This window comes from Notothenia coriiceps, unplaced genomic scaffold, assembly GCF_000735185.1.
Source record: "Notothenia coriiceps isolate Sejong01 unplaced genomic scaffold, NC01 NC01_scaffold00027532, whole genome shotgun sequence".
In the NCBI taxonomy this organism is placed as follows: Eukaryota; Metazoa; Chordata; class Actinopteri; order Perciformes; family Nototheniidae; genus Notothenia; species Notothenia coriiceps.
In genome coordinates, this window is record NW_011360233.1 from 62,088 (window position 1) to 89,560 (window position 27,473).

At 41.1% G+C, this 27,473-nt stretch overlaps 1 protein-coding gene across 2 annotated transcripts in view; it reads left to right on the forward strand.

The window, feature by feature from the left end:
- LOC104957657 (5'-AMP-activated protein kinase subunit gamma-1-like) overlaps positions 1 to 21,999 on the forward strand; it is a 36,922-nt gene extending 14,923 nt beyond the window's left edge. For both annotated transcript variants that reach the window (XM_010785306.1, XM_010785307.1), the window contains 14 exons: positions 1,213 to 1,264; positions 1,967 to 2,073; positions 2,807 to 2,888; positions 3,833 to 3,891; positions 3,988 to 4,033; positions 4,129 to 4,183; positions 4,305 to 4,431; positions 4,847 to 5,012; positions 5,243 to 5,280; positions 5,391 to 5,537; positions 5,638 to 5,731; positions 5,867 to 5,881; positions 17,774 to 17,778; positions 21,661 to 21,999. In XM_010785306.1, the coding sequence (XP_010783608.1) occupies positions 1,213 to 1,264; positions 1,967 to 2,073; positions 2,807 to 2,888; positions 3,833 to 3,891; positions 3,988 to 4,033; positions 4,129 to 4,183; positions 4,305 to 4,431; positions 4,847 to 5,012; positions 5,243 to 5,280; positions 5,391 to 5,537; positions 5,638 to 5,731; positions 5,867 to 5,881; positions 17,774 to 17,778; positions 21,661 to 21,735 (1,068 nt within the window). In that variant the 3' untranslated portion in view covers positions 21,736 to 21,999. The remainder of the gene's footprint in view (positions 1 to 1,212; positions 1,265 to 1,966; positions 2,074 to 2,806; positions 2,889 to 3,832; positions 3,892 to 3,987; positions 4,034 to 4,128; positions 4,184 to 4,304; positions 4,432 to 4,846; positions 5,013 to 5,242; positions 5,281 to 5,390; positions 5,538 to 5,637; positions 5,732 to 5,866; positions 5,882 to 17,773; positions 17,779 to 21,660) is intronic.
- Positions 22,000 to 27,473: the final 5,474 nt, after the last annotated feature.

Sequence of the window (27,473 nt, forward strand, 5' to 3'; positions counted from 1 at the left end):
CCCTTCACCCCCCAGTCCATCATTCAAATGTAATCTTCTGATGCTGTAGTTTATTTTTTGCTAGATCCAATTTCAAAAGCAATTAATTTAATGGATGAGTGTATGCCTGCTTTCTTCCAGCTTGCTGTAATACAGAGTAAGCTGCGTTCCCGTTGTGATGCAGCAGGACAAGATTTATGAAAGTGCAGGAGCAGGTTTTTGGCAGGAGAAGCGCTGTGTCACCATTGCAGGGCGAAACTAGGGACTGCTTAGCATCTAGAGCAGGCTTTCTCACACTGCTGCAGTGGCTTGTTGTGAATATACTCACAAATTTAAGAACCAAGGGAAAATCATGTATCCACAAGCACAGTTTTGATATGCAAATCTCTCAGCATGAGGCAGCATTTTTTTATGCTAGGAACTCGCCTAAGTGCAAGATGCAAATAGCACCATTTGCGTGTCATATTAATCACGTTGTTTTCTCTGCCGAGGCTCCAAAGAGTTGTTTTTGCAGAGTTAAGCCATGTTTCTCGTTTTGTCCGAAGAAATGAAATCTGAGGATGTCACCAGGCATCCCCAGCTTCTTGCTGCTAAGCAACGTAAGGGATTTCCTAATATGGTGAAGCACCCAGGTTGCTGTGCGTGGAGGTGTGTGTTCACAGAGGTGGAACTTCCTGTTTTTTCTCCACGCTGTGTTTGAAAGACTTTTCTGGCGGTACGTGATGTTTGGTAGATTATAGCTTTAACAAATATTTCAGCTCATTTATAGTGTCGGTATTAATGCTCGCTCTACTGTGTAGTGCATGTTTGAGCAGCGTGTAGACATTAGTTCCCCCTACTGCAGCAAATGTGTCAGGACTGTTCCACTTTGAGTTTAAAGGGGTGTGTAGTCTAATAATAATGTGCAACTGAAGTTTCTGCCTGACAGCACAATGTCTATGTCACGTTACCTGTGGATATTACGCGGACTTGATCAAGATTAACGTAGTCGGTGAAACGCCAGTGACGCACGACGTTATTTTATTATTATTTTCTTTGGTGTGGTTGTTTTGGTGTTGCGCACGGCGCACCGCACTCGATAAGACCATAATAGTCTGCTGGGGCCGCTGGGGAAAAGTCGCTTCCCCCTACTGATCACTCGCTATCCACAGCAAAGTTTGTTGGTCCGCTGCCGTGTGTTGTGGTGAGGATTTGCTGAAATCTTCACTGCACTCTGTCTGTTTTACCTCTCAGGTGTACGGTTTATTCGAAGGCATGCTGGAGAAACTTGAACTGGACGATGATGGTAAGTGTCTCACTGCTCTATCTGCTGGTTCACTGCTCTATTTTTGTTTGCCTCCAACGGCATGTAAAGGTGACTTAACATCAGGATTTTATAGGTATTCCACCCGTTTCTAAGCAAAAAGTCTTATAAACCACAGCCGTCTGCTCATTTTGTAAGAATAACACACCTATCTAAATGAAAATGTTTTCAATGAAAATACTATGATGCAATATTAATAAATCAAGACAGATACCTGTGGAATGTTTTTAAAAGACATGTTATATCTAAGTTGTATCATATATTAAGAGTTATTGTTTTGCAGCATGTGAGGCTAAAACTAACACAAAATAACTATTTCAAATATTTGTAATACCCAGACCACATAGATGTTTCTGTTCAATGCTCATTTGTTTGAACAATTACTCTGTATTCATCCTTAATTCCACATGCGGGAAACAAACCCAGTCATTTTTCTAAGTGCATCATCAGTGAAGTACGGCCCTACTTTGTTGTCTGTGTTTTTCCACTGTTTCCTAGCTTGTTGGTGCTTAAAGTAGATCTTAATTATCCGTACGATGGAGCAGCAAAGTGGCTGTAAGTGGTCCGGACCCGTAATGGTTATTTAGGTTCTCAGAGTGTGTTGTTTCCAGGCTCTCATTATGTATTCCCTGTGAGATTTCTCCTTCCTCTCTTAAAGTATTTTCCTGCTTTTTGTTCTCACAGCTGCTGAACCTGAGAGTGATATTTACATGCGCTTCATGAAATCCCACAAGTGCTATGACATCGTCCCCACAAGCTCCAAGCTGGTTGTGTTCGACACAGCACTCCAAGTCAGTACTGTCTCAATATAACGTTTATTGTGCCTCCAGACAATCCTTTATATTGTCTTTGAAACCAAAATGGGCATTTAGCCTAAGTTAATGTTCAGTAAAAAAAAAAGCCAGAGTATTTGCCTCGGAGCTCTTCTATGAAATGGTTGATGAAATTGTCATAAAGCTGTTAAACAGTAAACCTGAGGAGGAATGGCCTCTTTGATCTTCAACCACTAAATCCACTGAAACTCGGTGTTAGCTATTATTATCTGAAAGAAACATAAATACTAAAACCAACCCATAGCCAACAAGAGTTTAGAGCGTACTTAACAAAACACAACCCAAGTCTCTCTTCTTCTACTCATGAGAAGGTGACTTAAACAAAAAATAAATCATAAGATGGGCTGTAACTAACAATAGTTTTTCCATCTACTTTCGCCATTAAATTAATTGGAATCTATGGTATGTTAAAAATGTGTAAAGAATTCCTGCCACTAGTTTAGTCCAAGATGACGTCTTGAAACATTTTAGTCAGACAAACAGTCCAAACCCGTTTGATTTTAAGTGCGATAAAACACCAAATATAAACAACAAATATTCGTATTTATGAGGCTTGAACAAGTGAATATTTGCTAGCCCATTTGATTGATGATCTCTCAGGATTAAGTGTTTCAGGAACATCAAAGATAATCACAAATTGTTGTTAAGTATTAATCTAAATGGGTTTTTCATTTCAACTGTTACTTGAAAGGTTAAGAAGGCATTCTTTGCTTTGGTAGCCAACGGTGTGCGAGCTGCTCCACTATGGGACACAGAGAAGCAAAGCTTTGTGGGTAAGAACCAAAAAACAGAAGAAGTCATGAAATGTTGTATTTAAGAGTTTGCAGTATGAATGTTTTATTCATGGTTTTCATATTTCAAAGAATGCTCAATATTTTGAAACTGGTCAGGTCTAAGTTTAGCATGTTTTACAAATATCAAGTTTTTTAAAGTTGTTACCTTGAGGTTTTTGGCCCAAACAAGAGGACAAAATGCTTCCACCCATTTAACACAGTTTATACAAATTGGACTAAAAAGAGGTATAGAAGCCTTTAATCTTCTGTTCATATATATTTAACTCTACCCTCGTTTAAACACTTATTTACTATGTCTTTGTCCACCTGCCTGAAGGATAAGCGATTATTAGCTACTTAAATGTTTGCTGTTCCTGCAAAATAATAAAGAAACGGATAAACACTTCAACGTGCAGCATACATAGTCTACATTTTAGTTTAATAAAAACAAAAGGTTCACAGTTTCCTTTTCCTGTACTGTTACATCCCTGCTGAATGAACACAGAGGAACGTTTTTGTATTCATTCTTCTGGTCGCATCTGAGTGCAATGCTATATTGAGCAGGAGTCAGTAAAGCTGTCACAAACCATTAAACATAGCAATGACTTATTTGTATTGACCAGTGCTCCGAGTTATTTTACAACAACAACAAAAATCTCAGCAGTCTTTAAAACATTAACCTTCTTTTAGCATTAGAGTCTCAAAAGCCACACCAGCAGTGGATCTGCTTTGTTGTGCTGGTTGTTTGTTATTTGCCTGCATAAAGTTTATTGCAAGTCAGCCTGTGATGAATAATGAATGCCAGGTCAGCATGAGGATAAAGTGAGGGGGGGGGGAGGGGGGTCAGTTATGTGTTGTTTGGACCACGCCCTTGTAGTGGCTCTCTCTTCCACTGCATCCAGGCATGGTATGTTGTTTATAGATGTGTGTGTTTTTCATTGCAGGAATGTTGACAATCACCGATTTCATCATCATACTACACAGATACTATAAGTCACCGATGGTAGGTAACCTAGACAGATAAACATGCGTGAGATTTGCTTCTGAGTCTTTCCCAGTTTCTTTTCTTCTTAAATGAACAGCTAATTTTACATTTCAGGTGCAAATATATGAATTAGAGGAACATAAGCTTGAGACTTGGAGAGGTAGTTATGATTATTCTGGCTTGCATAATGTAAGACTGTATTTCTGTTTTATGAGCAAAACATACAACCCTTTAATATTTTATTTCTGGCTACAGAGGTTTACCTTCAGGCAACATTCAAACCTCTGGTCAACATATCACCTGATGCAAGGTATGTTGTCTGACCATGAATAATGAATCTTTCTCTGTTTTAAATATTTGTGTACTGTATGTATGTCGGCAGATTTCATTGTGTCTACTTTTAACTGCTAATGTGCTTTTTTGTGTTGCAGCCTATTCGATGCAGTGTACACCCTCATCAAAAACAAAATTCACCGCCTGCCCGTCATCGACCCTGTCACGGGAAATGCACTTTATATTCTCACACACAAGAGGATCCTCAAATTCCTCCAGCTTTTTGTGAGTCTAACAGAGTCACTGCCAGTCTGTCCGTGAATAAATGTTCTGCTGGCATAGCATTTTTAATCTATATAATCCATCATCATGATTGTTTATGCTGGGAACTTTGTCATGTCATCCCCTCTTTCATTTGTCTGCTGCCCTCTAGTGGCAAAATGGGCTTTATCATATCATGTATTTCAGAGAAAAACGTCCCGCACAAACCTCTGCACTGATTTATTTAAAGAGTCAACCTTTCTGATGACATGTTTTTATTTGTAGTTGGATCTCAGGGGGAATTCATTCTGTGCATAAAAAAGGAGACATAGAAAAAGTGGTTTGCCTTGGCACTACTTAACATGAATACAATGTGCCCAAAGTGATGATGTGACTTAACATGTCCCCGATTCATTGTGTGTGTATCTGTGTTCTTCAGATGTGTGAAATTCCAAAGCCAGCTTTCATGAAGCAGACTCTCGGGGAGCTGGGCATTGGTTCGTACCGTGACATTGCTTTCATCCGCCCCAACACGCCCATCATCAAAGCGCTCAACGTTTTTGTGGAGAGACGAGTGTCGGCCCTGCCTGTGGTGGATGAGACGGGTAAGTCAGCGGCAACACATCAGTTTTGCCAAAGTAGCTTCTCCGTAAAGGCCAATTCGGATCCGCTCCTTCATTTTGGCCCATGCTACATCCTTCCAAGATGAAAATTGTGTCAGTAGTTTGTCCATAATTTAGTTGACAAACAAAAGCTCTTTGTTAAAATTACAAATAATTATATTATTTATACTAAATTGCCTAAACTAACCAGAGTTCTTTATATCCTCTTCCAGGCAAAGTTGTGGATATTTACTCCAAGTTTGACGTCATTGTAAGTTATAATTTCTACAATTTCAGCTTTTGAAGTGACAAAATACCAAATATTAGATTGTTAAACTGCTTCTTTTTTTTCTCTCAATTTCTACAATGATGTTTGTGTAGAACTTGGCTGCTGAGAAGACGTACAACAACCTGGACATCACAGTGACGCAGGCTCTGAAGCATCGCTCCCAGTACTTTGAGGGAGTCATGAAGTGCCATAAAATGGAAACAATGGAGACCATTGTGGACAGAATAGTGAAAGCTGAAGTGAGATTTTAAAAACACAAACACGTATATTTAGTTACCCAGGAATATCTTTAGGACTGATTCGAATTGCGTCTGTCATTTTTTATGTTTTTTCCTCCAGGTGCATCGGTTGGTGGTGGTGGATGAGCACTCCAGCATCGAGGGCATCGTCTCGCTGTCAGACATCCTCCAGGCCTTAGTGCTCAGCCCTGCAGGTATAGATGCTCAGCATAGCTAGCCCAACCCCCCCCTTCAGCCCCGGACCCCGTGCTCTCTCCCCCACCCCGCCCTCTAACCCTGTCCCAGGTAGGAAAGCACCCGTTTGAGCCCGGGCTGGTTTTGGCCTGTAGATGGCTGTAAGGAGGCATGGTGCTGACATCCTGCTGGAGGCTGCTGTGTGGAGCAACACAACGCTTCACTGTTGCTCGTTCAGAAACAAATCCCATGTCTGCTGTCACCAGTGCTTTGAAATATGTCTGATTGGGAAGTTGCTTTTTATTGTACTGCAGCTTCATACTGGGAATAGAGATTGGCAAATAGATGAATTGCATTTATTTTTGATAAGGTCGTAGTTGAACAGATCGACAGACTGTGGGAAATGAAGTCTGCCAAACCTTGTGTTGTCTTCACGTGAAGTGTAATGGGTAAAGGATGTTTTAATATCCTCCAGGTTAGTTAGTTGTAGCTTGCATCTAAGACCCTAATTATGAGAAAAGCTAGAAATGAGGTACGATTGGTTAGGAATGTAAATAAAATGATATTACACTCCACAGCTCTTTAAGGCTGTAAGGCTATAAGCCAAGCTCAACAACATCAACTTAGGTCAAAACTGAACCAAACATGGTGTTAAACGAGGTAAGAAGTATTGAATCAAGGCTGGCGTTAAATCTGTTCTCATTTCAAACTATTCCTTCATGGATTTTAACTTATATATTGGTGTCTAACTACAGCAAGGAGCACAATTACAGCATGAATAGGTCTAACACTGCTGAGTTGAATTGGCTAGAATCAGGTTTGTTGGTCATTCCCCCTTCAAGCGTTGATGTGTTACCAGATGAGGCTGTTTTTGCTTTATATTAACCCTGTGGTTCCCAGAAATTGATTTGTGAAACAACAAAACAATGCAAAACTTAAAAAAAAAAAAGTTTTCCATAGTGTTTTGAAATCACAAATGTTGGGTTTGAATGTTAACTAAGGGCATCAGCTATGCCATGCAGATGCTATTATACATTATCCTCATTTATGTTTGGCTTGGATGGGATTGCATTAGTAAGTTCTACTTTGATGTGAAAATGTGTTTGAAGCGTGGCACACAAGCGTTATCCCTCCTTTTTAAAGACGATTCAAACCAGGCTTTATTGAAATATATAGATCATTTATTTTGTGCAACTAAGCAGTCAGTTGTAATTTTTCATTAGGTGTAAACAAAGTCTAATTATGCCATCCCTTAAGGCATCACAAATAGATAAGTGGGCAGAATTAGGCTTAGACTCCTACTTTTATTGAATTATTGCTACTGGTTGTATCCACATAGAAGTGGGGAGTCAGTTTGCCTTAGTTAAGATTTATCCCGTTTTTAAGGCCTAAATAGTTGTATTTTGTCCTTGTGAGAGATCCTGCAGTAGTGGCATGTCTGACTGAAATCAAGCCGACATTGAGGTTGAGAATTGAATTCTCAACCTCAATGTCGGCTTGATTTCAGTCAGACATGCCACTACTGCAGGATCTCTCACAAGGACAAAATACAACTATTTAGGCCTTAAAAACGGNCTTGGTGTGAAGCTAAGTTAACAGACAGATTGCAGAATGCTGAGCAATATCCCCAATTGTTCAAAAACTCCTTACGTTTTTTTCTAATATTTTTAAGTTAGTGATCGCAGTCTTGCGCGCACACACACACACACACACACACACACACACACACACACACACACACACACACACACACACACACACACACACACACACACACACACACACACACACACACACACACACACACACACACACACGTGTGTCCAATCCCTTCACAAACAACACACTAGTTCCTTGAGAGCTGGCTTTCAGTGTCAGGTAGCGTTTCCAGATTCCTGAAAAATGCATGGACACGTGAGAGGCCTCTAAATATAGAAGTGTTAGCATCACTGCTCCCGTGTGGTCCTTTAATTGTCAGGTTACTCAGGAATCCCTGCCCTGTGTGCTTCTGTGCTATCATCACATCCACATCACAAACTCGTCCGCCAATCCACATGGAAAAAAAGCTTCTAATGAACCGTTTGAGATGGCAGATAAAAGAGTTTTCCACCTTTCCTGTCATGATGGGAGCTGGATAATGAGGAGCCTACTGAGACGCTAGTTGACTTTGCCACTGGGCACACCCTTGCAATATCAATATAGGACAAGGTTAAACGGTTCCTCCCATTGTCTAGCTGCTGTAGATATTTTTGGGACAAACCCCCAAAAGAGTTTTTAATAGAGATTTGATCCTCTCAATTAGTGTGTAGAGCGACAATAGCCACATTATTTGAAATGCAGCTGGGAGTGTCTCCTAAATGACTACATTGTCTTTAAGAAGGAGCATGTTGCATTGAAGTATAACCCAAATAGTCATTAGAGATCCAGTTCAAAAATATCTTCTTTTCACTGAGAACTATAGTTACAAAAAAAAACATCTGCTCGGGCTGATTCTAGCAGGGTTAAATGGGAAGATTTATGTTTTGTGATTTGAGTGAATTGACCCATTGATATCCATATATTTAGCCACAAGCAAGACAAACACAGAAGCGGATGTACTGGTGCGAATCAATTATTTGCTGTCTGCAAAATGGCTGCGTACACACTCACAGGCATATGCACACACACTTATACTGTGGCACATCAGCATGTACACACAGAAGCGGATGTGGTGGTGTGAATCAATAATGCTGTGTTGTCACAGGGACATGTGAGCCATGGCAGGGAGCAGATGGCCCCGGGGTGCCTAGCTTCCTGTTAGCCTTGCCATTCAGCCTCGACACACGCAAGCACACACACACACACACACGCACACGCACCACCATCTCCGCTGGGATTTCCTGGTGCAACTAGCCACAGCACTTGCCATTAACAAACAGCAAATCATTATTGGATCTTTTCTGAGTACATGCCCTCCTAAAAAATGACAACAGCCAGATAATGGTTAAAATATTTCTCTCTCCTGTCCACGGTGGTCTGGGGTAAATCATTCTGTGCACCCCCTACTCGATGGGATTTTTGGCAGGAGAGCAAACAGCCCTCAGGAAATATGATCTGTTTCAGTGGACGCTGAGTGAGGTCAGCCATTGCAGGTGTCACTTTGACAAGGTGGTATTGATTGAGCATTTCCGACGGTTTGTGTCGGTATCTCTGAGCAAAGACTCAATTAGCACAGTAAGCCAGTGACGATAAATGTCAGATAATCTGTATATGAAGGTGATTTATTCAAATACATGCTGTAGAGAAAGGGTCTCTATGGAAAGGCCTTGGCGAGAACACTTTTGTGCTGATGGCTTTCAGCAGGTGTGTGTGCAACCGAGAGCTGCATCTCCTGGTGCAGCTCACCTTTCATGGCGACTGATTGGGTCTTGAAGTGCGGTGAAAACTATTCACCCCTGACATTTGGAAGATTAAAGCTTTGCGGTGCTGCTAATACCTATAGTGTTTCAGGGCAGCAAACAGCGTTGATGAAACTCTTGATGTTCTTCCAAACCTTCAACCAAATGATGCTGTGAACAGACATGTTGTTGCCGTCACAGATAAACCCTGCTGTTTTCAGAAAGCTACACCTGCATGATAATTCCCACAGGGATATTTTGCTGGCAGGGGCTTACCCACCATCGCCACAGCCTTATATTACATCAATTTTGCAGGGTCTACTCTGAAGGAATGATGCCTTTAATTGGTTGTTGGGCTGTCATTACAACTTCAAATAATGACAGATACTTCAAAGAAAACAGGGAGAGTTGAAAACAGGAGAACCGACAGTGATTCCTTTTCTTCTCAGGTAGTTTGTTTAGCATTTTTGGTATTTTTTTGACAATACAGCTATGCTTTATCCCTGTGGATGTTCTAAGGATGCAGTCATCTTGTGACTTATGTCAGAGCAAATCTTTTACGATGCCTGGATTCAGTTATGTCAGGCGCCATTTTGCTTCATGGAGCAGATTTAACTGTCACATGTCTAGACGAGCCTCATGTCGGCAAATGTAACCACAAAAGGCTTAATCAACTCTGTAAATTGACCTATAAAGTGCTTAATTTATCTTTCATTTGTGGCATTGGTGGTAAAAAAGCTGTTTAAAAAAAGGCCCAAAAGGTTTGTATATTCTATTGTTTTAAATCAACTTTACTATATATATATATATATATATATGTAAAGAAGACCTTTCATTTTTACTTTAAAATGTTCTTTAAAAACTCATTTTCTGATAGCGCCCACGACAAGCACTCAGACTCCTTGACCTTCAAGGTTCCAGATTAGAATTAATGTGAGTCTATATTCCTGCACTGCAGGGAGGACATGGGGTTACAACATATTGCTGTATGACTGGACATCACAAGGTGTCTTTGATCAGGAGGTGAGGCTAACAGGGTTTAAGAGGAGGAGGAGGAGGAGGAAGAGGAGGAGGAAAAATGGAAGGGCAAGCAAGTTATGAGGCTTATAAAGCAGGCAATAGGCAGTACAGTCCTCCCACTGCCACATGTGCATCAGCCAGGTTGAGACTGCTGAGGTAATTGCTGTTAAAAAAAAGAAAGAAAAGGCACGGGTGGTTAGGCAACCAGGGTTGAAAGGCCAAATGAAAATGGAGCTAGTAGAGCAAACAGCTTTGATTTAGTGGGAGTGCATGCTGTTAAAAGAGAGTTGAGGAAGTAGGAGTAGATTAGCTCACTCCATAGATATCTTAGAGCACATTTGGAAAAAGATGCCTGTTGAAGTCATCTGACTCGACAATCATCTGATTCTCAGCTGATCATCTGCTGACTTAGAAACTAGGGGAATGTGCTTGAAAACATTTATAACAGCCTCAGCTCAATTTTCCTTATATATGCATTGTTCCTGTATGAATTGTGTTCTCACTTTGAGGCATTTTAGTCTCAGGTTGAAGCAGTATAATATTTACTGCATAGTCTACTCAGGCAGTCACTGTGAACAACTAATGACGTTTTCCATAGTAAATGCCTCTATTATGACACTTATGTGTGCCTTATTAGCTTTCCGTACATTTTGTCACCAGACTTTCGATGTTACAATAGGCAACTTATTATCATTCATCAGGTAGGCTGTGCTTGCTTCTCTTTGGTCTCTGCATACAAGACAGGGAAGGTCACACGGCTCCCAGTGAGCCAACCTGCTCCAGAACGTTCAAACAAAAGGCCGCTTTGAAAGCATGCCGCTCAGCATGGCTGTCTCCAAGGTATATGAGACTCACATTTAACTCACACCAAAGAAAGGATAAAAGACTAGGAGTATAAGCAGTGTCCACCCCGGCTCTTAGCTGCTTGAATAGGATTTTAATTGCATTCATTTATCTCTGAACAGGATTATAAAGTTATTTTCTTACATAATGTAAGTGTGCAGTGAATTCATTTGCCTCGCAGTCCACTTGGTTATGTCAAAGTTCCTTGAGATTCCTTCTCATATCAGGCCTCTCGAACACACAGTGCCGTTGTTTGTTTCCACACATCAATGCATTCCGCTCATTCCTCTCCCCCTGGATGGAAATCAGCTGGTTGCCTGAGAGAGGTCATTGAACTTTTCCCCAGTATTCTCAGCCTGAGAAGGGGAAGGGGGAGGAAAATGTTTTCTTGGCCAGGAGGGCGTTTGGGTTCATTCCAATTTGCTTTTGACACAACTGACAGTTAAAAATAACAAGACTGTGATTATGTGCTTTGATTTCTCAGCCGGATGTTAAATAGTGCAGGAATAATTGTTGCTCTCCCCCATCTGCTTGCAGGATAAGAGGTTTTGTTACACATTCCACAATTCCAGCCTGTTGGAAGCTGCTTTCCTTCCCAATGTCGGGATTTGTCTTCCAGGATACCTTCTTTTTTAATTACCTAATGCAAATATGATAGAAGTAGACAATAAGGAATACATATTCATATCCATGTGATCAACATCCTGAGTTCTCCGAGGGGTCAGCAGATGATAGTAAAGAAAAAAAAGAAACAATTACATTTCTTTTTAGGAAAAACTAAATCTGTCAGATGAATGTAGTGGAGTAAAGTACTTTTAATTTGTGCGTATATACAGTACTTGATTAAATGCTAATTTTTACTTTCCATTACTGGCTGTTGATGTCTTCACTTTGTGGAACATTTTCATTGTGGCTCTCCTCCTCACTTCAGAGCTGTTCCTGAGGGAGCTGCACCTCAAACAGGCGATTGTTTTCTCTGACATTATCGGACATCGGAGATCCTCGATGCGCTCTGCTCCATCACAGTGGGCCCCGTCCCAAACTGTGGCCTCTCTCATTTACATTGGTACACGGAGAACACTACCTGAACCTGAAACCTGGCCCAGTGTACTCCAATCGCATAAACCGCTTCAATATCTTGTTGCAGAAACTGACAAGCTTTCATTTAGCGAACCTTACAAGACGTCTCCCGTATGAAAGGGGAGAAACGAGAGGCACTGGGGCGTATAGCTTTGATGTTCTAATACCTTCTCCTTCGCCGACATGTTTAATTCTCTATTAGATGACATTACACTTGATTTGTTTGGCAATGTTTGATAAATTACAAGAGGCAACTTGGGAGTTCATCAAAGGAAAAAAAATTCCCGTTAACATTAAATGTGCCCATTTGTTACAGTTAGCTTTTTCTTCAACTTGGAGCCAAGAATTACGAGTCAGTTAATGGTTCAAAACAAATACAAATCACTTAGTAACAGTGTCTAACCAACTGTAGCTCTCAACTGCTGCACCCCTCCCTTTCTCCATGGTATTAGTACATGTTTGGCTTGCCTCTACTCTTTCCCTAGTTACCCGTACACAGTGTGTGATTTAGCCATACTTGGCTCTACCACAGAGAAGCTATAGTCTTAAAACCAGACAGTGATGTCATTGCCGCAGAATCTGGCACAGGAAGTGACTTAACACCCGCTGAACTGTCAAGCTTTTTTACAAAGACGTAGTCAGTCGCTTGCTGCCTGAAAAGCAGCTTTCTGAACATCAGGATTGAGTCATTCTGTTACATCAGGGCTCTACAATGCAACCTCGAGAAAGCCACAACAACGGAAAGCTGAATGTAACACTTCAAGGAAACCAGATGACTGAATTTCATGGGCAAGACAAGAACAATCAACTATCGAATGGCCATCAAGCTGCAGATGGTGTTCCCACAGATCCCATTCATTACACCATATACAGTAGTCGTTTCAGGCTGAGGTCTGTCGGTCTATTTTCAGCCCCACTGCATTTGAGGCGGTAGTTGTGTGGTCTCAAGGTCTTAAGGGGTCAGTGGATATGACTTTTAAGGCTTAAAGCAGCGTGCCGCCCTTGTAGAAGGAAATGAGCCTCTCCCTTGGCTCTGTTTGTCAAGAGCAACAGGCCACCTGGGAATCTGCTGATTCCCACGCTCTCTATCAGGGTTTTTTATCTGGACCAATCAGGCAGAGAGGTTCGGCCATGGGGTGCTCACACGCCTCCCTGTTTTTCCCAAAATAAGACCCACTCAGGTTCCTGTACACAGCAATCCAAAGCTGATTTAAAGCTGGTAGAGCAGATTGACATGTGAACGTTCAACTTCTGTGTTTAATTATTAACGCAAACTGCAGTGAATGTCAAGAAGAATAGCGTTGCTTTTTCTGTCCGCTGAGTGCTTCTGCAGGTTTTAAATCCCACAGAAACAACTTGTATTTACCAAGGGGCTCTTATATAAGCACTCTTGCATTCTTGAGTGAAAAATCGGAACAAAACAACCCATGGAGGTCGAAAGTTTCTTGCAATTACCTCAGGCACCACAATTTTGTTGCTTTCACATGCATACATGGATTTTTGAAGGCCACAAACACGTCACTGGAACAGAAGATGTACAATGCAAGGCTTCCTTGGAGAAAACAAGGAGCTATTAGACATCCAAGTGGCAGACATCCTGTCTTCAATGGAAAGCCACTCAAGCCTGGTTTAATGCTCTCCAAACACGCCAGGACAGACAAGTCCTCAAGTGCGGATGATGAGTCAGCGGCCCTTTCCACTCTCTCTTTTGCTCACGCGCGTCATCAGTGGCCTTTTAACTGGGCAGAGATGTGAGTTGTTTTATTAGATTGGGCAGCTTTACCAGAAGCCTGATATTTATAGCAGCACAGAAGTCTTGCAACTATTGTCACTTCCTCCTCCTCTGGGGGGGCCGGATGGGCTCGAAGCAGACGTCCTCAGCGAGGCAGACATCCCCTTTTAGCTTTATTGTATCTATTTGAGGAAGCCATTGTGCCAAGTTCTGGCAACTGTGAAGGATTTTAGATCAATTGTTCATGTTGAAAAACGTTTCAAGGTCAAGATCACAGCACTGTGAACGAAACCTACTGACTGAGCTGCACAGATTGTCTTATTTATTGTGAGCAAAAAGGATTGTCTCTTTTTGCTTTGATGTCTCTTTGCTCTGCATGAAGAAGTCCCTCCTCTGAGCTTCAGTAAGTTGAAAAGGTGCAGATAAACCAGGAGGAGAGCAAAAACGCTCGGCATCTCTGAGCCGGCAAGGTCACCCAGTTCCTAATTTCATGTTGGATCAAAGCAGATAATACAAATCAATAGGCCGAACCACAAAAAAGGGCCTGCAAGGGTCATATATATCAGGATTAAGTTCATATATCAGAAATGCACAAATTGGACGGCTTAACTCCAGTGATTCTCCTCCTCCTTCTCCCACCTCCTCAATGGGATGAAAACCAAGTTCACCGGAGCGTCATTCATCTCCAAAGAAGCCAAAGTCTCGTGTGTAAAGTTACAGTCCTCATTTATCTGGCTGGCTTAGACAGTGAATAATGGAAACAATAAAAAGCGCAGAGTGTCATGAGGAGTGTGGGTGATTTACTGGCGATCACGTTTCATGTTCCAGTGGAGCAGGCTAGCTCCCACGGGAGAGCGTGCTGTTTTGTAAACACACAAATGCTGCTGACGTAATTTGAATATTTATGAGCCTTAAGGGTATAATCTAACGTCAAAAACGGTTTCTCCCCTTTCAGTTCAGTCCAATGAAGGTACACTGCCAAGTTTGAAACCTGGGTCTTAACATGAGACTCAAAGCAAAAGCTAATAAAAGGTTTCCCGTTTCTCTTCTTTCAAGGTCGGAATTAACATTTTGTTCTCGTTTTCATCAGAAAGGCTTATATAAATCAGTAGTTCATATGTTGTCTAGGGATGTTAAAGGCTGTTTATTCATTGGTTGTGCAGGAATTTATTATATTCAAAGGTCTGAAGGATGTAAAAAAGTCAAGTTTTTCTAAAGCTATTGTGACTTTCTGACTATTTTATATAGAAAATATCCACTTGTATCTCATGTTATTGTATAAGTTGAAAATGACTTTCAGTACTGCTTGTTCTTTTATGTAAAAGATCAAATGTTTGAGTTGAAGAATTATGCGTCTCTCTAACGAGGGTTTCAGAGGTGGATAATGTCTCCCGAGCAGTTTTATGGCTCTCTGGGCTAACATGAAAAATACATCATGAAATGAATTATTATACACTGGGTGGGGGCTGCATTTTATAATTATTTTCTTTATGGATTATTCTGCTGATTATTTTCTTGAGTAATTGGTCATACAATGTAAGAAAATACTACAAACTGCTCATTACAAGATCTCATAGCCCAAGTGGGCTTCCTAATATGACGTGTTACCATCCAAACAACGGTCCCAAACCAGAAAATATTCATAGAAAGCAGGAATTCTTGACATTTTAAATGCTGGAAACAATAAACACTTGTGATTTAAGATGTACTATCAAGGACGCTTCTCAGACATTTTGATAGCCTGATCCAGTAAAAGTGTGTCTAGTGTTTGGCGTGCTTTCCAGATTTGTACAGCTTTCCACTCAGTGTGTCTTCATCACTTGGCTGCAAGGTTGTTGTTTCCAAGTATTGCAGTATTGTCACAGTGAAGTGAAGGGCTCAGCGTCCTCAGCTCGAAGCTGTTTGGCCGTGCTGACACAGGGGGATTCTCTGGGTAATGAGTATTGCAACAAACTCCTCCGTCATCTAATTTTTGCCGGGCCAGTCGATGGATGACCCTTCAGATCGAATCTGACCTTGCTGCCAGACGAAAGGTTGCTGTCCTGTCACCTATTCTGTCTGGAGACGGGTGGTTCTTTTCTTGCATCCGTGTATGAATACATGAATACAAGTGATGATATACGGACATAAAAGAGAGAGAGAGAGATATTAGTGGATATTTGGATCAAAACAGATGGATTACAAAGGACATTAATGCCTTCCTTGCATTTTTGTTCGATCTCCAATTACTCTCCCTTGGATCCTGAAAAGGGGGTTTTGTTTGACTTTAATTAGCGGCGCAGAAAACTGCAAGAAGCTCATTAGAAAATCAAAGACGGCGGCAGCAGCAAGATCAGCGTATGCAATATCATAAGTACGTTACTATGTGAATGCTTTGGAAATAAACAGAGCGTGGGGAGAGGCTCAGTTCAGGGGTAAATAGCGGTCCCACACAGGCACTTTAATTACAAGTTGAACTTTAACCCACATCCCTTTCTCTGAGTCTCAGTCTGCCCGCAATCACCGACAGAAACAAAAAAACGTTCCAAAACAAAGATGATGGCCTTATCATTTTTTCTATTTTGGCAAAGTGCTGCTTGGGATTCTTAACGCCGCCAAGTGAACAAGTTGACTCATTATTTTCCACACAAGTCAAGCAATCATTGCCAAAAGCAGAGGGAGACCCAAAGGAACTGGAAAATGTTTGGCATCTCCTGTTAGCCTTAAGATAGCAGAAGGCCATCCGGGGAAGACAACAGTCTAACATCTCTTTGTGTTCATGAGAAGACACTGAGCAAAAACCCAAAGGTCTATCATGTGAAAAGCAAATCAGAGGTCGAGGACAGGCTCTCCCCGCTGGTGGGAAAAGCAAATCATGTGTGAAGCTTCCAGTCAGTGTAACCATGACACTCAGGCAGCCAGTTGCCACCCCATGGCTGAATATGGGATCCTCTCAAGTCTGCCTTCTTTACTCTGTTAGCGTTTCTCAGAGGGATTCATTGTGTGCTGTAAACCTGGCTAGGCCTTCTCCCTTTGGATTCTTGGCGGCTGTGACCTTTATAAAGCCATTGATCCAACAAGTGAATACTTTGGAGAACTGCAGCCTGGACTTTATTTCCCAGAAGCACACCTGCTGTTGGTGGCAGATGGATTGCTTCAGGGCAGCGAGTTTAGTTTTTTTTTTAGGATTATCGAGTCTTTTGTTGACGTGATCAGTGCAGATGTTTTGTCCTTTCCTGTCCTGCTTTGCCAGCTGCTTATTATCATTTTCTTCAAAGGCTCATTTGTGTCCATAATGACAGTCTATACAGAAAGAGAAGTAAGGAGAGGAAAGGGAAAAAACTGAAAGTACAGAGGTTTGTTTTTCACATGGCTGTGGAGCACTGCTTCCTAACGTGTGGTTGAAAAAGTTCCAGGAGCATGCCTCAGTCTCATGATATCCACCTGACACTCTCCCTCCCTCCCTCCCTCCCTCCCCTATCTGTACTCGACTCTCCCCAGGGTCAGTCTGGAGTTATTACCTCCTGTGTCCTTGTGGAATTCTTTCAAACATCCATCACCGCTCTTATGAACCTCTTACTGTAATTGGCCAGCTTTTGTTTCAGACTTAAATAGAAGCTAATCTATGCCTACAGTCTGGGACATATTGAGGACACCAATCATGAGTTTGCCATTTTGTATGTCCTCGCTAGCGGTCAGCCACATGCACTTGCTGCTGGGCCGTTGGCTGGTTTGTGTTTTGGCCTGAGCAAACTGTTATTTGTTTGCAGTAGGTGGAACAAAATACAAAAAAAGGGAGGCAGTGTTTTGCCAGCTAACACATTCCCCTCAGCTGGAGGTCTGAATGAAGAGCTTGTTCTCTAATTAATACCTGGATCCTGGAGAGGAGGAGGGAGGAAGGAAGGGTATCATCACTGAAAGACAGGGCTTGTTCACATGGCTCCAAAATAAAGCCATCTGATATGTTGTGCTCTATTTACAGATTGGTAGTGCAGCAACAATGAACAATCAGAGCATTCAGTTTGTTAGACAGACCGTCAACAGTTCCACCTGACTGCTGCTTACATTTACCTTGTCACCTCCTCACAATACATACAGAAAGCTAATTAACAAGATTGTCACTTACATTAGGGATAATATGAAGCCTATAAATCAAGGAATTAGACTGCTAATTGAAATACATTTGTATATGAAATGTCACAGGGATAATTGAATATATCATATCATATTGTTTCTTATTGTATCGGTGGTAACACAGTTTTGGGGTGTAGCCACTATGCTATTGGCAATGCTCAGGGGATAGCAATGACAAGTATCTCAAAAACAGATGGATTGCCATGACATTTTTACAGATATTCATGGTCCCCTAACAATAAATCCTAAGAATTCTGGTGATCCCTGACATGTCCACTAGCGCTATCATTTGTGCTTTTGAGTAAAATATCTCAGCAAATACTGGATGCATTACAATGACATTTAGTTCAGACATTCTTCTTCCCCTCAGTATGAATTGTAATACCTTCGGTGACTGTTAAAAACTAATGATATCCCCATCAGCCTCACAGCTGTGTGTTTATTGCTTCTTGTGTTTGCATGCTAACCTCATACCTGTCTAGAATTAATGTTTAGCGTTGCCACTGTGTGAGAATGTTAGCAGGTTGATGTTAGCATTAAGCACAAAGCACAGCTGACTTCAGTGTAACAGAGCTTGCCAACATTACTGTAGACTCTTGGTCTGTGTTTTAGCCCTGGATAATTAAAAACTCTCAGCTGCAACAAAGGAAATGCCATGTGGTTAAAGATATTGCTGGCTGATTTAAGAGTGCAGTGTGTTTTGACACCAGAGGGCCTTAAGTGGGAAGAAAGTGCTGATCCTCTTCCTCCCTCGTGTCACCAAAGGGGCCCCCAGTCTCAGGAATGCGACAGGACGGGAAGAGAGGAGAGGGAAACAGGAAATACTTTTGTCTCCCCACTGCACTTCAGAATGGATGTGTCTTTTTGTTTTGGAGTGGGCTTTTGTTTGATAAAAGGAAACTGAATATCAAAATGTCACAATTATGTAAAAGAAAAGATTATAATGACCCAGTTCGGCTAATAGATCAAGGTCGAATAAAACATGTGTTCCAGTTAGAATTACACATAACATAATTACTGCAGGTAAATTGAGTTGGATCAAGACAGATTCAAATAGAATCATAATCTAAACCCATGGGAACTGACAGTAGTGTTATTGTGAATTAAACCTAACCACTCACTATTGTTCCCAGATAAAAACATAGGCATCAAAGGAGATCAAATGTAGAGCATTACCACAATGTGTGTGTGTGTGTGTGTGTGTGTGTGTGTGTGTGTGTGTGTGTGTGTGTGTGTGTGTGTGTGTGTGATAGAGAGCAGGGAGCTTAGCACCATGACTTCATGTCCAGCTGTTCCCGCTGTCACTGCTCAGGAGCAGATGTCTGTATTTCCTCGTAGAAGACACACGGCTGTGGTATTTGCTCCATGAACCTTGCATACACTCACACATTCCCAATTTGTAACAGACCTCTTTTAAGTCCTCAGCAGAAAGCAGAGCGCCCTGAGTAACATTAATATTTATGCGGGAGTGCTGCAAGCGCTTGTCCAATAACGCTCTCTTTTCACCCCTATTTGGTGGTGGAACAAGGGATTAACATCTGAAAGGGTCCGTTCATCAAAAAAACATATCTCTAGGTGTCCAGTGATTCAGATAACTTTAGTTGTATTTGATACGCTACCTAGACTTTTGCTACCAGCATTTAAAAAATTACACATTTAATATAGACAGAAGCAACCTTTACCACAGAATCAGTCCCAAGGTGTGTTGTGGATTATGTAACCAGAGAAATGTTGTCCGAAATAAATGTAGCTATATTCTTTCAATCATTTTCTTATTGTTTTACCTCCACAAATGCACAAAGGACCATAACCAAAAATGTATTGGCTATGCAGTCAAAACCTGAAAAAGCTCTTGCCTCTAACCATAGCTCAATACCTGAAAGCTCCATTTTGCACCAAAACTAATAAAAACACACCAATTAGCCACACTGTTGGACATAGTGACATTTTCCTTCGTTTTAATGAACGGGTTGCATTGTATTTTATTTTGAGTCAGTCCCACACCAACACCCACACACAGTCCTTATGCTGTAAATATTTACTAAAGCCCTGTATTAATCCGCAACTAAAAATAGTTCCCTAACAAAACACAATAGACGTTACGCTGGATTAATGTTTGTTAAATAATACTTTTTTCATAAAGGAAGTTTCAAATATGTGACCTGTTTCTAAAGATTAACGCCTTTAGAAGCAACACATGGGATGCCAGCTTTATCTTTATTGTGTTTCTTTTAGACTCCACCCATCAAATAACCAGCTGATGTGTCCAGTATGTTTACACATAGGTAAACAGACATTCTTTGACAGCCCAATTAACCGTCTGTCTTTCTCTTCCTGTCTCCCTCCCAGGAAGCCTTTGTGGAGCTGTATGACAGACAGAGGGAGTCCCTCTTCAGCTGCTCCTGGCCCTCCATAAAGACGGTGTTCGGCCTGGCAGCGATCGGGGCCGCCAGCCTCACCATCGGAGCGTACCTTACACAGAAGTGAACCCTGTTTCTGCCAGCTTTTGACTTTATTCCTCCTGCTCCTCCTTCTCCTCGTGCCTCTTCTTTTTACTTTGTATAGATGCCCCTGACCCCTCAGAGACAACCATCAGACTCTTCCGAATCTGGCTCTCTTCAAAGGCCTCTCTCTGAAAACTCCCTCTTCCTCGCCCCTCCATGTCAAAACAGACTCAAATCAAAACAACTGAAGGAACCAGATGCACGGCCAATGCAGAGGAAAGGACGTCTTTAAAAGAGGCAGCTTAGATGATATCGCACTAAGCTGAATAAAGCTGAGGAGAAAGGAGGTGGCATCAGTGGCATGCATCTTTTTCTTTCTTTTTCTGCCTGCTTCTGTACTAGTTATAGCATGAATGTTGAGTGTTAGTGTAGACGTTGCATGTGTCAGAGCTCATGCGGGACCTCTATTTGGAGGCCTTGATGAAGATGGGGGTGTCGGGACAATGATGCCCCACACCAGAGAGAACAGGGGCGAAACCCTGCCCCTGCTTGTTAGGGTGAAGAACCCCGTTTGAACTGTGGACTCCAGTTACCCCACCCCTGCAGCCGTCCTTCAAAGGACTTCCTCCGCAGAACAGCTGCTCAGAATGTATAATGGAAACGGATTGCATCTACTGCTTTCTCTCCTCAGACAGCTCCAGTGAACTCTGAACACACTGCACCATTATACTCTCCCTGGCCTTTAATATGTAGAGGACAGGCCAGTGGAAGACTGAGCTCTGCTGAATGATTTGCAGAGATTGAAAGCGCTTCGATTTTTGTGCTGTTTTGAATTTTGCAAGCACGCCAAACCCCCAAAAACGGTGTGAAAAAGAGGAAAATGGAGTGAAAAACATGCCTGTCGTTGCATAAAATTCATATGGTAATGAATATACTGGAAAAAATGTTGAGCACAGCAAAAAACAGTAAGGTAAATCTGATTCTAGGATGGGAGTAGGCATCTGCAACATAAACGGACAAGATTTGAAATGTGCATTCCTTAAGCAAGGCGATGCGAAACCTCTGCTAAAATGACTCCCGTTTAAAGGCACCATCACTGTTAACAGATTTACACGCAGCATCTTTTAAACACTGAGTTATTTTATATTTTCTACCAGTTTCTTACTGTTAACTCTGCCCATTTGTGGTCAGATAGTTTGAGCTCGCCCAGGTTTTTTCAAAGCTGACCCTGTGGACACGTGTCCCCCAGCTGCTGAGGCCCAGCACACACTCGGTACTGCTACAATCCACTGACAACGATGCTTGTTGACGTGGACTGAGAGAACTTCGTCTAACCGCAGATGACTGAGTGGAATACCACGGCAGCAGGGTTTCAGTTTGGGACTGAAGCCAGTGTCCCGAGTGCTGGAACCTGAGCTGTCCCTTCTCCCCGCTCTGCAAAATGCATTCAGTCATTGATTGTTTTTTATCGATGTTTGTCTTGTGTTACAGTCTGATATAAAATTTGGAAACGCTCACAGGCTCCAAAATATTGTATTGTACATAGCAAGTTGGTTTTGGAAGTGTTTTTATTTTCTCCATCATAAAAAAAGTCCTCTATGCATGGATGAAAGATACTGTCTTCACACAATAAATATGTGCAACCATGTCTATAGCAGCATAGGGTAGAAGATAATAAACAACAGCAAAAGAGTTGCATTTTTCTATTTATTGAGAGGTACCCGATCACAGATTTTCTAACAGTACTTTGATGAAAAAAATTAATTGTTTTCACTTTTTTCTATTCTATGGAATCACACTGTAACTACATTTTTTCCTGGCTGCTATAATAACGAGAAAGATGTTTTTCTTTGAATTTTTAAGTGAATTTCAATGTTGTATTAATATCGGCTTAAGGCTGCTATACTGTCAATTTAACTTCTACTTACAGCTTCAACTGCCACAGATTTACAGTATAGTTCTAGAGAGCTGAAAACCAAAGTTAACGTGTATTAATCTGTAATTTAAAAAAAAGTAGCTTATGGAGGATACACTTCACTGTTCAGTGAGGTTTTATGATCTCTCTGTGGAGGGTGTGTCTAGTGTTACTGTACTATATCAGCTTAACCCTTGTCAGCTTTGTGCTCAGATGATAACTCAGTGCTTATCTGTAAAATGTTGACCTGCCAGACTCAAACCATGTCTCGGATGTCACTATAAACAACCCCATCGTCATTACAGCAGCTCACAGTGTGTGATATTCCCAGTGATGTGTGTGTGTAACAGAGAAGAAGGTGATTTATGAGCAGGAGTAGTAACAGCAATATACTGTCATTTTTATATTCTCTGTACATATATGAATGTAGGCGCAATGGTTGCTGTACTGTTTTATGTCTATAATCACAAACCTGTAGCACTTAAAAAAAAAGTGAATTGTGTTTCTGTTGTTTACTGCTATATCCACGATAAGCTAGCGGGATCATATTGTTCCTAATAAACCAGATTTCTCAAGCAGCTGCAGTCCAAGTTCATGTTGTGTCTGCTTTTTTATCGATTCTCAGCCTCGTCTCAGCAAGACAATAAGAGACGTTTTAGATGGAGCGATGTACCAACAGTGCTCTTTAGATGATCTGTTATCTATCCACAGATGTGAACTGTATTTGTAAGTCTGGTTGTGTCAACGTGACAGTCTCCTTGAAGGACTGTGTAGGCGCAGCAGCCGCACCCAACCAGACATCAAAGCTGTCCCCAAACACTGCACTTGTCAGCCTCCCTCTTCTGCTCCATGCGCTGCTAAACACGAGTGCAAAAACCCCAAATGCCCCGAGGCCAGATTTTTTTTTAACACCCCCTGCCTCTGTTCTGATCACACTTGTCTTCAAAGGCTAAGGCACTCTTGCTTCTCAGTGGAATTTCTTAAAAGCATGATGCAGTAAAACTAATGTTGAAAGAGTTGGGGGTGTGTGGGTGCGAGAAAATGAGGGAAGAGGAGTGAAAGAAGGTGGTGGTGGTGTGTGTGGATTTATCCCTGAGAGACCAACAGTGTAGGGAAGTTCATTTGGGCTGGAGCCCCCTCGCAATCCCTCCTCTCTCTCCCACTTGCATGCATATAAAATGCATGACACGCTCTGAAGAGGAATTTTAAATTAAGCCCCAGACGTTCAAAAGAGAGTCCAGTGTCGGTGAGGATGGTGAATGTGTGTGTGTAAAGGAGAAGATGGGCAGTGAGGAGAGGGGAGGGGGGAGGATAGTGAAGCCCTCCTGCCTCTTCTGCTTTAGGGCTACAAGGTGTAGAGGAGCCTTCCCTAGCTCTGGGTATCACAGGGGAGATTGGGAGATCAAAGAAGATTGTCTGGAGTTAGTCTGGTCCAGTTTTACCCTTCATTTGGAAGTCCATCAGATCCACTCACAGTACCCCTGCCTCATTTAGAGGCAACCTTTCACCACATTAAAAACTTCCTGCTGAAATCTAACAATTTCCTTCAAACGATAATTTTTTTTAAAAGCACCACTCGAGAATAATTCATCTCTTTTTGGAATGTAAATATTCAATGAGAAGGAGTGACTTACTATGTAGCCTCGCACTGTATGCACTGTGCTGCAGTGTCACCTTGTGGCTGCTGCACAAACACTACAGCAGGGTTTAATAGTCTCTGCAGATTTGTATCTCATATGCACAAACCCGATTTTAAATTTAGAGGATGATGAACCATCAGCTGCTGCAGAGTTGAGCTAAAAAAAGACTATTCTCTGGCACATGGTTGTACATCCCTGCCCTGAAATATCCTCAGGGCATCATGCCGTGAAGAGAAAAGGCTCCAGGCTGAAGGCTCATCTGCTTTTGGGATGACTGCTCATCCGTCTGTGGTTAGTGAGTCTTCTTAGAAACGTGTAATGAAGAAAATCTGTGAGACAAGCATCTGAATCTCACAGAATATGGTAATCTGCAGGAAAGGCATGGGAAGCCTGTGGTGAAACTACTAACTACAAATCATGACGGTCATCAGCAGAAACCTAAGGAGTCCATCATTTCAAAGTTTTAAAAAATGATGTTCTCCAAAATGACCTACCCCACCTTTAATGTTTAAACGGTTATAGTAGCCTACGTAGGAGTAGTTCAAATACTATAACACCGTTTTTTTTTGTCAAGCAAAATAAAATGCAACACTGTTACTTCAAATTCTTTTGGCTTAGTCATTGTGTATTTGGCCTTCAGAGAACCAACATATTTGTGTAATATATTTTATAAGCCACACATTCGCCCAGTTAATACATTGTTTGAGTAGGCCTACATATTTTTAAAACAACCTCATATTCCTGCTTTTTATGCTTCTCTGTCGATTAATCTTTGGTCTATAAAAAGGTCAGAAAAGTGGCATCTCCCAATATCTTGTTTGACCACAAGTCTCTCTTTTAAATCAAGTTGCTGCCACCAAACCATTCAAAGTGACTGAAACTTTTAAATTTTATTAATTGATTAAACCTATTATATCTATATTTGAATAATATAGTGTAGGACCATACCTATATATGGCATATTTATACTTTTTATTTTTCAAAATACCAAACAGATCATGAATTTTAGCCATTCCTCATTTCGCTCAATTTAACACTGTCTTTGCATGGGCTGATTCTGTGAGAACAGCACCATCTACAGGCCTGGCATATGTACTACAGCGTCTCCAGCGCTTTCGAACGGCAATGTCCGTGGCTGTCTCCTCCTGATTGGTGGAGTTGGCCCAATAGCCGTAGCGCCACTTTTGCGACGTCATAGAAGTGTTCAAATCTGGATCAGTCTGTATCAGATCCGTTGCAGCCCCTTTTTAAGAGATTTGGGTATGGAGGAAAATGGAGAGGGTTCTGTTTTCTGACACTTGGTGAGTTCCCTGGAACACCGGGGACACATATTCATGTATAAAAGACGTACAAAAGTGCATTTTGCAGGATAGGTCACCTTTAGATTTAGTTTGAATTAACCAATGGAGCCATCACAGACAGCGTTTTCACCATAGTTAAATGTTATCAAAATATTGTTAAAAGCCATCCCGTGTATGATGAAGGCAGATTTGAGACTTTGATAGTGTTATGTCAGACACATAATTTAGGAAACATTTGACCATGGAAACACATCCTTGAACCAGTTAAAACCAAAGTCAAATAACAACTTAGAAAGACAGCTTTGAAGTACATTCAGTGTCCATTTATTTTTCTGCGGTCAGAAAAATAGAAAAGTAAAACAAAGGACATTCATACTGCTGAAGTGTAGTTTCTCATGCTTGCACATATACAGTACATGTGGATCTCATACAAAGTCTCTTTGAACCAGACATATTGCCACAATATATTTACAAAAATAACATTAAAACTGCAGTCTCTTTAAACATGTTGATACATTCATAAAAATAAAGCTTTATGTGACACGTTTCCCGAAAACTATTTACAGTCAAAGATGGAGATGAGTCCTGTCGAGCTACAGCTGAAACCACCAAGTTGTTTTGCACGTCTGCGAATATCAGATTCTCTGAAGCGTCAAAATAACTGAAAGTAAATGTAAAAAAAGTTTTTTAACATCTTAAAAAGATATTTCTCATTCTTGTAAAAACATTCCTAAAATGCATCCATCAGTTGCAATGGCTTTAAATAACTACTGAAGTAAAACAAGTGAAACTCACTCATAGCTCTCAATTAATTAATAATTATATTAATGTAATGGTGTGTTAAGATGTTAATATCAGGATTATTTTTTAGAATGAGATCCATTTAAAGAGATGATTGACCCTTCAGACATGGTTTAAAAATCACAGAAATGCAGCCAAGGACAATCTTTTTTGTATGAGAAGTAGAAGGTTTCCAACTACTTTAATATTACATATTTATATCTTTAAAAAAATAACATTAATTGCACTTATTTAACATAAGCAAAGTTACATCAATACTTTCAGTTTTAAGTTGTGTGTGGGCAGGGCAACCAAAGGCACAAATAAAGATTTGGCATTAATCTCTCCATATTAGCACTGGCAATCATTGATTTGAACAACACATGGCCATTTTGTAAGTGTAGTTTTGCTACTAAACAATAAATTGCATGAATGTCCACCTTTTTACACAAAAAAACTGAGAAGTTGTCCAAGATGTGTTGACTTATAGTATCAAAATGTGACTACAAATCAACTGATAACAGCAGCATGATTGTAGCTAAATAACACAAAACACTGAAGCCCTATTCATAAGAACCCGTCACGACTTTGCCACCTTTTTCTTGGCAGGTGACCATAACGCGTCTCTATGTGTGTGTATCTCGGTGTATAAATACAGTATACTGTGTGTGCGCATCTGATCAGTGTTCAAACAATCCAAAAAAACAAAAAACACTCCGAAAATCAATCCTCCGTGCAGGAACTCCACTTCATTCAGCTGTCTAGCTCTTTGGTTTCCGAGCCTCTATAGTGCATCGTAGCAGGCGGCTCTGGGACCTTTACACCGCTCAGCCTCTCGCTCCATTCCTCAAAATTCAAACGTCTCCACTCCAGCTGGTGCCTCGTCCCTCTCACTCAGTCAGGGTCTCCTCCTTACAGGCATCTGCAGAGAGGAAGAGTAAAGAGTAAGGACACGATGCACACACACTGTAGCATAAAACTGAATTACTGTTATTTTTTCATCAATTCTCAACCTCAATGTCGGCTTGATTTCAGTCAGACATGCCACTACTGCAGGATCTCTCACAAGGACAAAATACAACTATTTAGGCCTTAAAAACGGGATAAATCTTAACTAAGGCAAACTTTTATGTGTATCATTATTTCGAGCAAATGTGGATGACTCCCCACTTCTATGTGGATACAACCAGTAGCAATAATTCAATAAAAGTAGGAGTCGAAGCCTAATTCTGCCCACTTATCTATTTGTGATGCCTTAAGGGATGGCATAATTAGACTTTGTTTACACCTAATGAAAAATTACAACTGACTGCTTAGTTGCACAAAATAAATGATCTATATATTTCAATAAAGGCCTGGTTTTGAAATTCGTCTTTAAAAAAGGAGGGGTATAACGCTTGTGTGCCACGCTTTCAAACACATTTTTCACAATACAAAAGTAGAACTTACTAATGTCAATTCCCATCCAAGCCACACTAGTAAATGAGGTAGACTGAGTACTGCCAAGGTCACACAGG